The sequence below is a fragment of the Tympanuchus pallidicinctus genome, unplaced genomic scaffold (assembly GCF_026119805.1).
Source record: "Tympanuchus pallidicinctus isolate F22 unplaced genomic scaffold, pur_lepc_1.0 scaffold4, whole genome shotgun sequence".
Lineage (NCBI taxonomy): Eukaryota > Metazoa > Chordata > Aves > Galliformes > Phasianidae > Tympanuchus > Tympanuchus pallidicinctus.
Window position 1 is genome coordinate 49872590 of NW_026294758.1, and position 19226 is coordinate 49891815.

The following is a 19226-nucleotide window of genomic DNA, read 5'->3' on the forward strand; positions in this document are numbered from 1 at the left end:
TCAGAGTCCCTGAGGCACTGCTAGAACAACAGAACTCATTCAGAAGTTGTGGCCACTGCACTGGCGTACAGTCCCAAGCAGGAACTGTTGAGCTTTGAAGAATATATAATGCTGCATCAGTCTGAGTTAATGTTAGCCTTTCAATATGCCAGATGGATAGGTATGAAATGTGCTTAGATTAGCCAATACGTTGCTAGAAGATTTTTGTGTGACTCCTCTGCGGGTAGTAAGTCCTGCAGCTGTGAAGCCTCTCATAGCTGCTGCAGAATTAACCATCAAAATGCATTTTGGGAAACTTGAAGCATCCAGGAGGGAACATAGCTGGCAACAGGGCAGGAAGGCACATCCTGTAAGGATGGACACTCGTGTTGCCTAGCCTGGGGAAGAGGAGGCTGAGAGGACCTCAGTGCTCCCTGCAGCTCTGTGAGGAGGAGAAGCAGCAGTGGTGCCAGACTCTCCTCCTGGGAACTGACAGTAGACTGGGAATAGCACAGAGCTGCCAGGGGAGAGTCAGGCTGGGCACTGGGAAACATTTCTGTGCCATGAGAATGGTCAGACATTAGAACAGGCTTCATGGATAAGCGGCTGATTTCTGTGCTTGTCAGTACTCAAGAGACATTGGACAATGCCCTCAGTAATGTGTTTGACCTTCAAGGTAGTTCTGAAGTGGTCGGGCAGCTGGACTCAGTCCTTGGAGAGCCCTTCTAATTGAACTGTTTTATCCTAATTTTCTCAGTCATGGTCAAGTGCCAGAGGCAGTCAGACAGACTTAACTGCCTCACTTTGAAGCCTCTTCCTAGCTTTCAGTTCCTTCCACAGTAAGCTCTGGATCCATTTCACTGACGTTGAACTCCTAACTGGAGTTCCATATCAGAAGCATTGCTCATCTCAGCTGCTCTTCTTACAGATTCCTATACTAGGTACACTTATCTCCCAATTGATGGGTGAGACACTGCAGCTCTGTACATCTTAAATGGCTGATGGTCAGGAAGAGCGAATGAAAGCTTATAATCAAGTCTGTTCAGGACAAAACTGCACTAATGGTGCTATTTTGTAACATCAAGAAACAAAGTCAAACAGCTTTCACCAAACACCCAAGAAATTTAGAACCCTTACTAAGTGTACCATCTTGATAGAGACACACTGCAATAGCTACAGTCTGAACAGGACGTCACGTAAGGTTTGAGACTGTCACTGCTTCCACAGTAGATGAAGATTTATCATCTGGTTGGCTGCAACAGCACAACACTCCTGCTGCTTTGCTGGAAAAAAATGGAAATTCTCTGTCTGCAGGCAGAAAGAAGAGAAGAATTATTAAAGAAATCATTAAACTGCTTAGATAAACCTAAGAATAACAGATGAGTGAGCCGAGTTTTTGCTTTTATATGACAAATAAACATTTGAGTTACAAGTTAAAACTGAAAGCCTCTAGGTAAAAATTCCTGAAATGTTTCATAATAAAGTAGTGTGTGTCCAAAAGGAAAAAACATGTAGTTAGAAGTTTAGTAATCATCTGAATTATGGTCATGACATCACTTAGAAAATTAAAGCAACAATCATATCTTTGTTTATTAAAAAAAGAGTCCAAAAACTGCTTTCCACTAATTAATAAATTCAATGAATTATTTTGAGAGTAATTTTACAATCTTCCTACTCAGCTGTTTGGATTATTTTCTATTTTTGTATAGTTCATTAATTACATCTTCACCCAAAATAACTGTATTAATAACTTTTTCATCCTATATCATTTCAAGAGACAAGAATGTAGGTCAGTTTTCAAGAGTGAACCGTCACAGAGAACTCAACATTCCTGCTTAATAATCACTTACTATTTGCATCATGAAACAGATTAAACATGTAAAGTCACAATTTTTTTTTTTTTTTTTTTTGGTATTACTTCTGCCTTATGATTGGTAAGGTCTAAAATATTTCACAACATATCAATTCACTAGATTCCTGAATAAATCATTAACTATATAGTTACAAAACCATACTGAAAGCACTGAAGAACTGGTAAATGATTGCCTCATGCTAATCTACAGAAGATCATACAAAAGTGGTCTAACAATCCAAAATGCAAGCATCTGCATTTTGAAAGGCAAACTAACCTACCAAAAACAACGTAAATGACTATCAATAATAATAAACCAAAAAACTCCTCAAATTAAACCACAATTGCATTGTCAGGATCTTTAAAAAAGTACAAGGTATAGACGGGTCCACAAAGACTCTTAAGCAAAGTGTGAAAGAGAAAGAGGAAGGAAAGCTTTTCTGTTTTTCCTGAAAAGAGCATCATGTGTTTTTCTATACTGCAGCAGGAACAGCACAGGTCTCAGCCATGAAGTCCACCATATCCTTTTTTGTTGCTCTAAGCCTCCACGCGTAGCATTACTGTAAAACTGTCAGGTCAAATCCTTATCATATGCTGCGGGATCATGCTCTGCTCATGAGGTGCCACTCCAATTGGCCAGCCAACAATCAGGCTGACTGCACACACACGATGTAGCCTCAAGCAACCAAACTCATCACAACCATTTGTATTAAATAAATACCAGAAAGAAAGAGGAGGATTTTTTTTTCCAAATGAGGCAAGTTATTCTTTTAACGTTAACTGAAAGAAAATAAACCTTAAACTCTTCATAACCATTCATTTTCACATAATGGCATTAAAGACTGTACATAATAAGCAAACACAAGCAATATTTGCTTTAATGTGAAATTGTATCACATTTCCTTTTCTCAGCACTACACAAGTTACTACGTGAGAAATGGCACATCCTTTTTGGGAACATCTGCAGCAACAAAGGATAATAGATCAATTCAACAAACAATAAAACCACATTTAACAGGATGAGTAAAGCACATTCCTGTGCAATTGAGGTAGTTCTTAGCTCACAAAATCTTCATTAGTGTAAGCATTAAGATTGAATTCTTTTTTCTTCTAGATAGAGAGTAAGCAGGTAGCCTTGCAAGCTGATTTAAATGTCAGTTACAGCTGCAGCACCAGTGCCATCTTAGAAGCATATGAAGATGAAGGAAGACAAAGGACAGAGGCTCAGACCACACAGCTTCCAGCCCATATCAGGATTTCAGCAGACTCTGGAAATCAAGGGATGCAGTCATCCCACCCTATATCTTCAGTAGTGAATGCCATTATATGACAAAAATAAGAAGCCAAAAAGCTATACTGTTCCTTGCAGCTATTTAACAGAGCACAAATACAGTTTAAAACCTACTTTGTGTGCCTTTGTCTTAGTGGTACTGAAGTCCAAGTGGTCAGGCAGCTAGCCAAGGCTTCAGAGGAATGAGGATAAATTTACAACTCTGGCAGACTTAATGCAAGTGAAGACATATTACCTGATCTGCATCAACTCCTCACCTACGAAGTTGTACTAATCAGTACCTCAGAAAGATCAGAGTGAGAATACTTCACCAAGACCATGAGATACTCCAAGAGAACTTTACTAGAAGTATGCTTGAACGATACAACTTAAAATCAACAATCCACTAGCAAGCTTTCAAGATAAAACAACTGACCACAGATGCATAAAATTAAATTAACTGCTGCATAACTTACCAATCTTCAGACCTGAATTTGTATTTAAAAATGGTAAATTTGTTCTTCTTTAAATTAGAATTTGAAACTAGCACCACACACATCATGCTGCTCGAGCTATGATCAGCAGAACATTTTTGCTAAACCAGGGCAACTTCTCCAATCACAGCCAGTGTGCACGTATGCAGTGAGTTCGCTCCTGTAACAAAGTTCTGGCCTACTCTGACAAAAAGTGAACTTCAGCGCAGCCTGTTAAAAGTATTTAGACAATCAGTAGAGTACTGAATCACAGAACTGCTCAAGGACTCTTGTACACCTCTCATTAACACTGATACAGAAGTCCATCTACATGCTGCACCGGCAGCAGTGTGAGAAGAAACTTAAATTACAAACTAAATCTCCCTGTGCAGCTTCTGTCACTCCAGAAAAAAAAGAAGACATGAGATTGTGCAAGTCCCGAGTGTGCTCCAGCACCAGAGCTGATGATGCACTAAGCTGACAATCCCCTTCTCAGTCACAGCAGCATTTCTGTTTTGCTATGTTTCCCATCTTGCTACGTTCAATTGCTAGGTCAGTGAAAGTGGAAGACACATAAAAGTTGAAATAACAATAAAAAGCGATTAAAAAGAAGTAGTGTATTTAATTTTCCAGCATAGTAAAAAAACAAAAAACAAAAAACATAACACACAATTCCTACCACTAAAATAATAAAAACTGTTTAGTTCTACTATCACACTGTTCTATTAACAAACACATTCCACAGCTGTTTTTTCTTGCTTAGACTATCAGCTGTAACATACACAAAATCTTCCCATCACTTCTGCTTCTTTTTTGTTCCGAATTACTTACTTCAAAGATGAATGGGGAGGTGTTTGTAACGTATTGTGCATTTGGACTTTTCACTCATTTCTATCCCAACAGAGTCTGAAAAGATTAGCTTACAAGGTTATTCATCCTTTCGTAATATAAGCACCTAAATTTTAAACTTACGCTAAGGTACTGTCCATACAAATTTAAATATCAATTATCTGTCTTGCTTATTACTAACTCTGTGGTTTGAAATACATAGGGAATGTCTGTACAACAACCAATTTAGGTTACTAACGTAACAGCTTTCATATTTTATAATTATTTCTAATCCTTAAAACTGTTAGTTTTAATTTGCAATGTAACAAAGACTGAAGCAAGGAGACAACATTTAAGGAAAGAGATGTTGCTTTTTAAGCAACAGAATATAAATTAGGATTTCTTGGGAAAAAAAAAATAATCTTACAGGCTTGAGGAATTAACAATATGCTACTTGATCTGCCACACTGAACAGACAACTTCAACCCTGCCCACTCAATAGCCACAAATTTGAAGGGAGGTTTTCTTGGATTTTAATTCCAGAAGTTTGCTTTTGTATATTCCTTAAGTATGTTTCCAATCATCATCTGCATCGTACTAATAATGCATATAAATATCATTTCCTGCTGCATGGGTTTTGTTCAAATTCTTAGAGAAAACTGTCTCGTCAATTTTAAATACAAGTTCTTGCCAACTCAGATAAATTTGCCCTGGCTTGGAGAGGTTTGTTTTTTTAAGTAGAAGGGAAAATATTTTCATCCACCTCATTTATTTTGATAGGAAACTGCAGTAAACTCTAAATAACAACCTCCCAACTTTACAAAGACCCAACCAACAACAACAAAACCTTATGGAAGCACAGGACAGTGATTTAAAAACTGCTGTCAACATTCATTGAGCACTCTGGATTACTGTGTCAACCACAAAATCCATAATCTGCTGGAAGCAGCTTATGCAGCTCTGGTTTTCTATCACAGAGAAATGAAAGCAGTTCATTTAAATGTAAATACAATCAGTCTTTGCCGTCCATTAATTAGCCACCATAATTTAATTTACTTGCATAGCATAGAACTATGAGATCTACACGAAGGATCTATTTCCCAGTTCTGCTATAAAATGACTTCAGTTGAGGTAAGCAAGAACTATGGCTGAAAGGTTTATTTGTCTGGGTTCATACAGTATCTTGTGGAATTAAATGCTGACTAAGGAAGAAAAAGAGGTCTTTCACATTTATAAGTACTGGCATATGGCCTGTTTTTCCTTTAAAAGAAAGTGGAAAGTACATTAATTTCTGTACAATGCAATCTTTTTTTTTTTTTTTTAAAAAAAAAAAAACATGTCATGAAACATGTAATGAAAATATATATTTAAAAAAAAAAAACCAACATGTAATGAAAATATTAAAATCTGGTAGCTACAGAAGACTAAACTGTTGCCAAAATCTACTTCTGCTTAACCAGATAAAAATATATAACAAGTAAAATATATACACAGTAAAATATACAAACAATATTAAGAAGTGCCTTTAATTAAATGAGAGTTTCTCTTACAGTAAACACGACTCCTGAGGTCAGCTTCAAATGAAACATGAAAACAGGAAAAATAGGAAATAATGAAAATAGGATGGGGATCTTACCAGTTGTCAAAAATAACACCACAGGACAGAATTAGGAGACTCGGTTATGCAACTACACTTTAAAACCCACCACAGCTAGGAAAGGTTCTTAAGCAGACGCTTGATTAAGCACCAGACTGACACTGTTGATGTTTTCCTCAAGTGATTAAAATTAGGCATTAGGTTATGTAGCCTATTCAGTCAAAGACTAAGTGCTTCAGTATACAAAATACTAACCTGTTATTTACATTCTCCTGAACATTTAATGAGATCATCACTTGGTTTCTTGAAGAGCATTTTATTCAGTACAGAGTCTGCAGAAATCGATACACAAAAGTATTTTTCTGGCACACTTTCCTAACTATGTTCAAATTCTATGTCTGAGTCAACTTCAAAGAGTCACAACTAATAAAGCTGAAGTTTCTTACAGAAATCTTTCATGCATTTCTTTTCCACCTCTCAGATTTGAAATATATACAACCACACAGAATTAAATCAATTCCAGTTTCGCTTGAAGATCATTAATATCAGTAAGACAGAATAGTGGGGCTAAGCAGGATTTTTACTTCCTAGATCCTCATCTCTTGGACATGCAACTGATCCCATGCTCTCACGTTCAGCACTCATTCTTCTCTGCAGCTTCTTCTCCACAATACAAATTTGCATAGTGTTTTCAAAAAAATAACACCACACAAAATTGCTCACAACCCACCTTTCCAGTCACTCCTCTTTCTCTCTTCCATTCCTCAGCATTTTCAAGTTGCTGTTATTCAGTTCTCTAGCTCCTCTCTCAGCTCTGATTTTATGTCTGCACTTTATACAACACAGCTTCTGTTTTTAAAGAACAGCCTTCCTACAGCTCATCACTTGTAAACCAACGGCCTGCCTTCCTCTGGGAGGCAGCCAGCTGCACTGATCTTGCACTGCTCACCTCTCACAACCTCACGTCCCTCAGCACTCCTTCTGCTTCTCCAGGTGCCTCTTTCAAAAGACGTGCCTCTGTATATTAAGTGAAAAATCTTCCTTCTCTATATTTTTTTCAGTTTTATTTGCCTCTTACTACCAGAAGATAACCTCCTACTCCCATGTTGTGCCCACGTATCTTGCTAACTTGTCATATTCTAACATCCCTCCATTTTTTGAAGTGCCATCCAAAATTCATGAAGAAAACACTCAAAATCTAATGAGGTGTTGAAAAGCCAACATTCCTCTATTCCTCATGATATATACCAGGTGACTTTATAAATCAACTGTGTGCTCCCAGGGTTCAAGTTCTACCTTTAAACAGTAAAGATACAATACACAGGCATACATGTTCAATCTCTTCCAAGAACTCCCTAATACATGCCAATTTCCTTGCACGTGCAACTGCATCTAAGGTGGTCTAAGACCACCTGCTTCACCCCCTCAATTTCTCCTTCAGCTTCATCACAGAGACTTTTGGCCAACCTTCAGCTGGTTTTCCCCAATTTATCATATTTCCATTGCTTGTTATGTCACAATGAGCAACTTTCTATCTTTATGCACTATAACTCAAAACAATGTATGTGAAATCCAAGGAAAAAGTCCTTGCACCTGGGCATGCAATGATAAAAATAGTCTACTGTGACTCCGGTATTCCTGAAAAGCAGGACAAAAACAAAGCTGCCCACACACCAAGCAAAGCTAAACTGGAAAGTTTTAGAACTAGCACTCACTGATGCCTTTTGCTAAACTAAAACACTGGTCCTTAAACTAGTATACTAATCCCTATTGCTAAACGAGCCCTTCTGATATAGGCTATATCATATACAGAGATGAGATCAATGAAGCAAAAACTCTTCTCTTGATCACACTTAGAAAAAACACCAAATACAATTAGACAGCTGATGGGCTTCTAAACCCAACATAACTAGTCTAGTGGTGAGAATGGTACTGCAGAAACACTATGTATGCATTTGTTTTTATTTTGAAAACTTTGAGTTGTGTTGTCCTCTTCTCTGTCCCAGACGCAGGGGCAGTTGACAAAGCCATGCAGATGAGGTCAGCCTCATGTTATTCAGTCTGAGTTACTGCTCATCAGCTAAACAACAGCAACTCTCTCTATAGGTGCTTTGAGAATATTCCAGATGAAAACTCAAACGTGATGGTGACTGTAGCTATGTTCATCGACTCCTACATAAGAGGAAGAATTAAAACTGCCTGAGCTGTGTATGTCACTGAGCTGCTGTCACTTTCAGCAGAAAAAGCCACAGGAAATGCAAATGGTAAGTGGTATTCCACCTCCTGCTTTTTTTTTTTTTTTTTTTTTTTTTTAATTGTATGTGAGTAGAACAGAGCTTCTCTCTCCCAACCCATTTTAAAAGTCGTTTGGAAGAAGAGTGCTATAACTGAGAGAGCAGTATTTACCTTGTTTTTCTTGTGTGATCCAAATGAAAATACAGTAGAAAAGGGTCAGTAAAAACATGGGAATGTCCCACAATTCCAGGATGTGAGACAGGTAAATCTGATACAAAGGGCTGTAACTACATGTTCTTATCAGTCAACCCTATAACTTTCTCACAGATCAAGGTGGAATTGAGGCTTTTCATACTTTGAGTATACAGTCACATGGCCCATTTACTATAAAATTGAGGACCATAATTCTGGAAATTGGCACTGCAGTAAGTACAACACATTTGGAACACTAAGAACTTAAACCTTAATTTACCTTAAGACCTTTGATTTACTCTATTTCCAGACAGGAAATAAGCAGATATCTCTAACCATTATTACTACTACCTTCAGAAGGTGACAGACAGCTAAAAATATGGTGTTGGATAAGAATGAATTCTGAAATTCACCTACTTCTTGCAGTGTGTTCTACAGCAGCCAGTGCTTTCAGCTGTACATAGATGCTTGCCTTGTCAATGCAGAACAAAATAATGAACTTCACTTACTAAAATCACAGGGGATTAAAGAAAACCAGAAGACAAAGACGACTAGAGAGACAAAGTAAATAAAGCTATTTCAGAGAAAGATAGCATGAAATTCAGGTGACATGAACATTATAAACATTAAGAATAACATTTAAAGCTAGTAATCAGGACTTTCAGCCACAGACATGCCAAGAAGACATTTCTGAATGTCAGGTTGATGCCAGTCATTTTATGAAGAGATATGTCAAGTTACCATCACGGGCCATGGACAATATGCTAGCAAATACAATAATGGCAGGCATAAGCACTTTCATATAACCCTGGAAAAGAGAACCCACGCTTCATCACCTGTACAAAGACGACACAGATAGACTATCCCAACTCTAATCCAGCTCACAGCTGGATTTGTTGGTATGTTTGCTTTCATTGTACTTTCAAATATCTTCAAAAGGATGGAAAAATGGCATATACAAATTAAAAATAGAAGTAAACTTTGTCCTCTGAAAAAGAATCATTCAAAAAACAAACACAAATTAATATTATTGTGATTAAGAAGCTAGCAAACAGTCAGACATCATCCAAGCTGTTCCAGCTAGAAGTAAAAATGAGTAAGGTGCAGTATTTCTTGTTTATGTAAAAGTCCTACTTCCAGAAAAAAGGAAAACTAAAACATCAAAAGAGTATTATTCCATTGCTCAAAACTCTCAGGAATCTGTTTAGACATCAGCTCTTCTCTAAGCCTTCCAATGGGCCCAAACAAATGATCAGAAGCTCAGGGCACAGTCTTACCCACTTCTCCCTACTGTCCATACCTATTGCTATCAAGACCAATATTTAGCAAACTCCTCACCACATAGTTCAAATTCCTACGCATTTGTTTGCCTTTGCTTCCAGCAGTCTCATACCTGCAGCTGGTTCATTTTGATTCCTCACAACTGCCTCTGTATAACCATTCCTGAATCAGTTCAGCCTGGTACAGCTGTAATATCAAATATTTGTTAACATGAATTCACTAGCTACTGGTGAACAAGTTACTACAAGACTGAAGGTCTACATCTGAGAATGTCAGCAAGGATGTCTGTAATACAGAAAGGAATGCACACAGCCTCCTCCCTCGTGCCATCCTGTCCTTATCTCCATCATCAACCGTTCTTCCATCAAACATACTTCCAAGAACATAACATGCTCCCGGGAACATACCGCATTTCCCATTTCTCACAATAATATGTGCCACATTACTAAGTCATACCTCTCAGTACCAAAGCTATCCTGTTCTGGATGTACTTGAATTTTTGAAAGAATGACTTAGGCTTTTATCTGCAAATCAAAACTAGTAACTGTTTCTCCGCTAGAGACACAGATACTACCTCTTTTTATAGCTCAGGTGCATTATGAACCCAGATAAGTTAATCATCACTAAGCAGCCTGCACTGCAGTGCAATAACATTTCTGCTGTTACTGGTTTTCCTGACAACCCCAGCAATTTAATTATTATCCATCCATAAATCATTTAAGCTTGCTGGAACAAATTTTGATGGTTAATTCTGCAGCAGCTATGAGAAAGGCTTCACAGCTGCAGGACTTACTACCCGCAGAAGAGTCACACAAAAATCTTCTAGCAACGTATTGGCTAACCTAAGCACATTTCATACCTATCCATCTGGCATATTGAAAGGATAACATTAACTCGGGCTGATGCAGCGTTATATATTCTTCAAAGTACATCACCAGTCCCTGCTTGGGACTGGCCAATGCAGTGGCCACACATTCTGAATAAGGTCTGTTGTTCTACCAGTGCCCCAGGGACTCTGACTTGATGGACACTGCATCCTTCCTGATTATTCTTCCTCTACAGCGATTCCACAGAATTAAGAAGCTTTTTAACTATCCTTACATGTTTTGATGAAGCCTACAAGGAAGAGTAACTGAATCATCTCAGCCCCTAAAGGACGTCTAACCGTAAGGAGAAGGGTGAGGCACTGACAACATGTATATCCCCTAATCTACAGTGATAACAACAAAATCACGATACATTATTTTACTATGAAAATCAAATACAGGACCAAGAGAAAAAATTAAAAACCTAAATGCTACTCTGAATAGCTGCACAACAACAGTTTACTACACAATTGAGAAAAAAATCTAATCTTTTTAGATTTGCAACTCAAGGAATTGATTAAATACATGGAGATATATCATGTAGATACATCATTTAGAACACAGGACTTTCCAGTGAACTTTGAAAAAACAAAAGAGATATGTTAGCTCTGATAATTCTTATTAAGTTTTAGTGAAATTTTAGGGAAGTTTTGAAAACTTGCTACTTTTTTTGAGGAAAAAGTTTTACATATTTTAGGAGCAATTTCAAAGAGTTCTCAAAATCTCAGACTCACTGAACACCACCTAAATTTATACTGACTAAATAAATACAAGCTGTCACATTCCATTGACTTAGCTACCTGCTTTCCCCTCACAAAAAAAAAAAAAAAAAAAAAAAAAGCCAGCAGTAGCAAAAAAGAACAAAAAACAAACACAAATATCTGTCAGGATGACAGCTTACAGCTCTCAAGGCAACACATACTTTTTTCAAAAAATGTAGTAGAGAAAACAATATTAAAGCAGGCTTTTGCACTCAGGATTGCTTAGTCTATACAGGAAGCACTAGAAACAGAAGCTTGGGAGGAAAGTTGAAGTTTATTAGATTTAATTTAAAAAAAGTACCCAGTATTCATTGAATGATACAATTTAGAGATATAGATATAGATATAGAGATAAGCCTTGTACCTAAGAACACACGTAAAGGGCTGTTCTACTCTGATGAGCTTTTCTACTGCTACAGAATTTCATATAAATGTTTATTTTCTCGCATTTAAAATAAGAAACAAAAACACTATTGAACATCAACCTAAAGAACTCCAACTACCTTGTACTAGTTAAGATTCTGATCTCTAATAGCTACGTATTACAATTATTTAAACTGGTTTGCATGAAAAAGATGTCTGCAAGTAATGAAGGTAAAGCTTCCCTTTTAAGTTGTGTCACCTTAGCAAAACTAGTAGACACTTAAATAAAATGTTTAATTAATGAAGAGACATTACATTGATGTGCACATGAATGAAATTAGGAATATTTTCTTACAAATCATTTGTCTGAGTACTGCCCCACTGTAAAGGAGTGATGAAACACACAGTGAAACACTCCAAAAATGGGGTACTGTGTTTCCTGACATGCACATCTCAATGAAAAAAATACAGCAGCATCAATCTTTCACATCAGTAACACTGACACTGAAACATTCACTTCCAAACATGGCAGATGCTAACTAAGACCAGATTGGAGAAAGAAGGATAGGAAAGCAACTGAAATACAGATCTGAGTATCCCAACAGACTTTTTGTTTGTAAAATGGTGTTGAAATAAGAGGTAGAACACCTGAACTTAAAATGTGCAAGCTTAAACCTCACACAGGAAAGCACAGACAGAACATAGGTCAGAGGACAGAGAGAAATAGGTGCCCCAATGAAACACTTGCTTATTGATCATTCTTAAGACAAGAAGTGAGAAATTATCAATGTTAAGTCTGTCATGTTTCAATTGAAGTGCTGGTGTGTTTAAGGAATCAGACAGAAGATGCATGAAGTTCCCATAGAGAAGAGTTTGAAGGAGAGGAGTGACCACAATCACTCATCTGCAGCAGCCTCCTGCAGGACTTCCAGCAGCAACACAGCACCAAATTTATTACCCTGAGCATTATGACACTATGCTAACTCTTCTTAAAAACTGTCATGTTACACACAAGAACAGGTCCAATAATGCTGCCCAGTACCCACAAATAATCATAACAAGCAGAAGAAAATTATTTTTCTCACTTGTGCACACATACACACGCACAATAGAATGAGATGGAATGTCTTCACATTGCACCAGGGGGCGTTCGGGTTGGTTACTGGGAAACATTTCTGCCCAGAAAGAACACCACAGTCTGCCTAGGGAAATGGTGGAGTCATTTACCCTGGAGGTGCTCAAGAAGCATGGAGATGTGGCACTGAGGGATGTGGGTAGTAGGTACAGTGGGGATGTGCTAGTGGTTAGACAAGGTGATCTTAGTGGTCTTTCCCAACCTCAATGATTCCATGAATGTGGAACCAAGCATCACTGGACTCTAACTCCAAATGACAGGCAGGCGTTTTGAATTACTCATTTTTAATAACACAAACAACACAGCCGATGGCACCCAAAGATGACTCTTAATTTGTTCTCTAACTAGAATATCAGCTCAGATATGAAACCAGAGGGTTGATGCATTTTATTTTCCAGTAACGGACATAAAACCCAGTGCTTTAACTCAAGCTCCCAGAATAACCCACTTTCTCAGGCCAGATTTAACCCTCCATAAATAGGATAGCAATGCTATACCAAACATCTTGGGCAGGATGCTTCCCCTTGTTTTACAATGGAAGAATTGACTCTACCTTAAAATAAAATGCATAACCCTACATATCACGTGTATGAAAAGGGAAGGGAGAGCATGCATGTGCATCCAGGCTGGATGTGGCTATGGGCAGCCTGGTGTGATGGTTGGTGACCTTGCACATAGCAGGGGTGTTGGAACTAGATGATCATTGTGGTCTTTTTCAACCCGGGCCATTCTACAAGTCTATCCCCATACACAATTCAAACAGACACAGCCATCTTTGTGGAAGGCATCTGTTGTAACACAGTCATTTTTACTTCCAAACACAGGCACGCAACGTACCCGCAGACAGCAGAGCTCACATACATACGTGCCTAAATATGCAAACAGCAGCGGTACAATAGACGCCTTCCACAAAAGATGGCTGGCTCTACACCACGCAGACCGGCCCGGGCCAGAAGAAACGGTGCCGCTTCCCTCAAAACTCGCCCAGAACTTGGCAGCGGGCGGCTCGCCCTTCGCGGGGCTCAGCCCGGCCGAGACGAGGGGCATCCGGTCCGAACGAAGGGAGAGCCCGGCGGAGCCGCCCCCGCCCCCATCCCGGGCCTCAGCCCCCCCCACCACGGTCCTGGAAGGCGACCGGGTCCGGGCGCTGCCCGCCGGGGGCGGCGGACACCTGGAGCCTGGACACCTCCGCGGCCCGCCCACCTGCCGCCGGCGGGCTGCACTCCCCGCAGGGCAGGGCACGGCGGGGCACGGGCAGGGCCGGGCCTGTCTCGCTCACCTCCCCGGCCTCCGAGCGCGCCCACCCACCCTCCGGGCAGGCCCGCACCCCGCGGGGGACTCCGGCAGGTCGGCCGTTCAGGAGCAGCCTCACCTCAGCCCCGGGCGGCCTCCCGCGGGGCAGGAGGAGAGAGGAGAACGCGGCTGAGGGATGAGCGGGGACGACGGCTCCCCGGCAGCGCTAGCGGGCTCACCTCCTGCGTGCCCGGCTCCTGCTGCCCGGCGCCTGATATCATCCCTCCGCCGCTCCCCGCCCCTCGTCGTGACGCACTCCCGCTGCTACGCCCCGAGGCGCTGATGGCCCCACCATGGCGGCTTCCGACGTACCTGCTCCGTTCCCCGGCCTCCGCCTCCGCGGGGACTCGGCGCACAAAGGAGGCTGGCGCCGCCCCGGGGTGGAAGCGAGGAGGCCGCGCGCGTGTTGGCTCGCGGGGGTCCGGGGTCTGGGGTCGGGGGGAGCGCGGGGCGAAGAGCGGCGAAATCGCACGGTTCGTCGCGTCAGTGGGCACTGCGAGCGCGGAAGGTGGCTCCTGCAGCCCGTGCGAGTGGACCGAGGTCTGTGCTACTTCGTTTTCTCCCTCCTGGTTTGTACTGGTTGTATTTTGCTCTTCCCGGTCGAACAAAGGCAGAAAAAAATTTTACACAGTGTGACTGCTTTGCGGTGATGTAGCATAAATACTAGCATAAAACACAAGATGACGAAGTAACCCCACATCCTTTTTTTTTCTTTTTTTTTTTTTTTCTTTCAAGATAAATTAAAATTCCTACCGTCCTGGATGGAAAATTCTTAGTCTTCATCCATCTCTTAGCATTTTCATTTGGTAGATAGTGTAATACTGCAAAAGGAAACCTTAACAGTACATGATGTAGTAAAATATTTTCCTCCTTACTTGCTTAAGATACGGAGGTGCTATTACAAATCTTCTGAGAAGAGAAAGAAGATGTCTTGCAATAAAAAATTGCCCTCACACGTCACCTTCACCAATGTTTAGAAATAGATCTGCATTTTGTTTATTTTTTATTGTTATTTCTTTCATCTTTCATGTCTCTGTGCAAAATGCCCACTTTCTTCTTTCTCTCTAATCTAACTTACATTGTGGGGCTTAAAGAACAGCTGACAGAAGATGCCACTGCTTTTTCATGTACTCATATAACTGTAACTGTGTGTTTGTGTATCCATTTCTCCTATATCATGGTATTTTTGCATGCTGGACCTTCTAAAAGGACTGCTGACACTACTGGCATGTACTATGTTCAGTGGGGAATCTCACAGATTACGTTCTGTGGAATTGAAGTGATGGGCATTTTGGGTTGCCATGGTTGTTTACACAGTAAAATTGTGTCCCATCACAGCCATTAGTTGCACACAGGAAAAGGATGTGGTCCCAGAAATAAATATTTTCGTAAAACCTTTGCATTAAGGAGATAAAGTACAAGTGGGAGATCTGGCATCTTACCCTGTAATTTCACATTTTCTTTCCCCAGTCTCATAGAACAACTGATGCTTTCTAAGAAATGTCATGTTGCAAGGAACCTTAATGAATTGCCCAGCCCATCTTGCAGTGAGGTAAGACCAAGGCTGGGAGACATTCGTCTAAGCTGTTGATTGTGGCAACCAGGCGTGGAGTCAGATGTGAATGATTGAAATCTTTTATTACAGGTTCTCACATAACTCATATACATTCACAAGTTTCCTTTTCTAGCTTTCCCATCCACCCTCAGAACTTTCCCATCCTCTTTCCCATGTCAACAAAGTATTCCACAAACACTCCTTAACTGTGCATGCAGGCGCTTATCCAGTAAGAGCCATGGGCCATTTCTTCTGCTTTTCCTTTCTTCTAGAGATATCCTTAGTTCTCAGCCTTCCCAGTTTTCTCATACTTTATCTTGCTCCACAGCGTCTGCTCTGAATATTCTCTCTTGTATTCCCACACTGCACTTTTTGATCTCCACTTTTTAATCTCCACTGAATGAGATGCCCTTAGCCTGCCTAGGTAGACTGCTAGGTTTAGCGTCTTTCCAATTAAAAAAAAAAATTAAAAAGTGACTAGTTGTTGTGGTGCTGTATTTGTGAATATCATATGCTATATGACCTAACAGAAGCTTTGCAGGGTCATGTGATGCAGTCGAAATGTACTTGCTAGCAGATGTTACAGCGAGTGATCCTCGCATCGATCACTAGAGAAAATCAAGAATCTAACAGCCAAACACTGGGGGGTTCCGGTGAAAGAGCTTGGCATGTAAAGGACTGGTGGCAGATGTCACTGGGGGAAGTTTGGTGATTGCAAGCGTGTCAGAGTGCAACGGTAGGCCAGCAAGATTCAGCAGCCAAGAAGGACTTATTAGTTCATCACTAATGAATCAGCCTAACCCACATGGAAAAAAAGGACAATCTTTTTGCAACACTTACGTAACAAGACCCAAGCAAAACAAACCAAGCATGCATAACATGTAAAATCACAGCCAGTGACCATCTTATTGTATTTCTCTTTTCACTTCCAGGAAGGGGAAACCTTAAAAGTAGGGATGTTATGAAAATATATGTAGAGGAAAAAAAGATGGAAAGGAAGAAATGAAATGTGCATCTCATAATTCCTTTTATTGACAAAGTCTTTAAGAGCACTTAAAACAGCTCTATCCAGTGCATCTTCCTTCCAGCTTCCTCCTCTTTAGCTTACCCCATCAGTCTCCACATGAGGGACAAATACAGCCTTGACATCCTTTGCAGGGCCACGTTCACTCCAGTAAGTGATGTCATCTCAGCATCTCAATTTGTAAGTTACTTGATTTATCCAAATGACTCACAGAATCACAGAATCACAGAATTGTAGGGGTTGGAAGGGACCTCCAGAGATCATCGAGTCCAACCCCCTGCCAAAGCAGGTTCCCTACAGCAGGTCGCACAGGTAGGCATCCAGGCAGGTCTTGAACATCTCCAGAGAAGGAGACTCCACCACCTCCCTGGGCAGCCTGTTCCAGTGCTCCGTCACCTCACTGTAAAGAAGTTCTTGCGCACATTGGTGCAGAACTTCCTGTGCTGCAGTTTCCGGCCGTTTCCCCTTGTCCTGTCTCCACTCACCACTGAAAAGAGTCCGGCCTCGCCATTCTGCCCCCCACACCTCAGATATTTATAGACCTGGATCAGGTCCCCTCTCAGTCTTCTTTTCTCAAGACTGAACAGACCCAGTTCACTCAGCCTTTCCTTATAGACAAACTCATTAACAAACTTTTGTGTTTCAAAATCTTGTAATAATTTTTTTTCTTCTTTTTATATTCTGGTATTATTGGTAGAAATGTAGAAATGTCCATTTCTGGTCAGCTTAGTCCACTTGCAAAAGGATTTTTCTGTATCATAAGAAGTTTCATTATCCAACAGTATGTAGCAGAATTTACATGTCCTAAGTGAACATCTCTATTTCAGTTTCTAATTTCATAGCCTGAAATCTCCCTTATTCCTCCAAGTAGCATAGGAGTTCTGTTTTCCACTCAGAATTTAATGTGCCCAGAACCTATTCACTGAAACATTCCAAAGAAATAACTCTGTTTTCTGGTAGGAAACATTTTAGTGTGGTTACATTAAGTTTTACAAGGAGATGAAGATTTTCTTAGATCAATTCAAGGTTATTTCATAAGTTTTGCTTATCTGCATCTTCCATATCTTGATAAAATCTCCATACTTCTCAAGTACAGAATGGGCATCAATAGACAAACCATAGGGGCTGCAGATGAACCAAGTAGAGATCTTTCTCCTGTAAAAAGCAGGAAGATAAGAACGAATCTGCATAATCCTTCAGTAATGTTGTTTTGAGGAGTCATACCACATAGTTGTTTACCTTTTTTAGCTCATACAGGTAGAACTGGATTGTAAGCCATACGTAGACCTCCTCTTGCACCATGCAGATATTGCAGTCAGAGATGTGTTGTCCACACAGATAGACATACTGGTGTGCACAGTGTGCAGCCTTTAACCATGTCAGCTCTACTATTGATTACAAAAAGTCATTAGTAGCACAGAGAATTGTCAGTGTGTTTGGAAACACCAAGGGGAAAATTTAGGTTTAGAAGGTGCTCTAGATCACAGAGCAACCCAAGAGAGAACAATTCACAAAGATGAAAAGCAACTCCACACAGTTCTAAAACTGCCTAAATCTTCTTGCTCAAATATGTAATTGTTCACTCCAGCCTCCACATTCTCCATTACTGCCTGCAATCAGTTGTCTGACTTCTGCAGGATGCATTTCTCCTGCTCCCATTTCCCTCTACAATGCCTTTATTATGTAGTTAATTAGAAACCTGGCCCTGTGGCCTCTGTCCTCTTGCTGGCCCCATGACTTACTACTCCTGCTGGTCTCAAGGCTTGCAGCCCTTCACAACTTTACTGACGTGATATGAAACATTGCAGCAACCCCATTCACTCTGTGCAGAAAAACTCAGCCATGTGTTGACTAGCTGCAGACTTTGAGCATTCGGTAGGGTCTTTACAGGGCGCACATGGGAAGAAAGAGGGAAAGACACAGATGACAGAGTTTTCAGATAAATTACGCTACATTTACAAGACATTTCTTAAATAGGGAAGAACAGAAAAAGCCATCAAGCTGGATTTATTTTATCTTAGTGTATATTCTGTTGTAACAAGAACGAGGTAGTGCAAAGAAATTCATAGTGTTAGTTTACATTTTTAATTCACCAATCAAAGCTATCAATGAGCACAACTTTCCACAGTGATGAGTATAAGCAAATTAATTGCAAGGCAGTTACCCCTTGCAATTGTTAAAAAATAAAAATTCAACTGCAATTTTACTCTAACTAAATACACACACTTCTCTTGTACTTCTCTGCAGTACAGAGATATATTTTCAATTAGTACCAAAGCAGCTCTCAATGACTTCCTTCAAATCCTTTCTTAAAGTCTGTGTTACGTACAAACATTTGATAGCAGAGTAGTAGATAAAGACAAGGGATGTGCTTGAACCACTCCTTGTCAAGATGGTCACTGTTTCATCACTGCTACCATGTACTTCTTCTGTCAGTCCACAAGCCCAAATGTTTCCTTTCTTATCATGAGTCTGTCAGTTTCCTGGGCTAGGTATCATTTTCCAGTCATATGACATCATCT

General features: G+C 40.2%; 1 protein-coding gene across 4 annotated transcripts in view; it reads right to left on the reverse strand.

The window, feature by feature from the left end:
* Nucleotides 1-14550, reverse strand: part of FAM169A (family with sequence similarity 169 member A) — a 35659-nt gene extending 21109 nt beyond the window's left edge. Inside the window, exon 1 of one of the 4 annotated variants that reach the window (XM_052700434.1) lies at nucleotides 14438-14550. Coding sequence is in view for 1 of the 4 variants with exons in the window: in XM_052700431.1 (XP_052556391.1) it covers nucleotides 14305-14346 (42 nt within the window). In the remaining 3 variants the exon portion in view is untranslated. The other 3 variants (XM_052700431.1, XM_052700432.1, XM_052700433.1) reach the window with 3 other exon arrangements.
* Between the last annotated feature and the right edge of the window lie 4676 nt (nucleotides 14551-19226).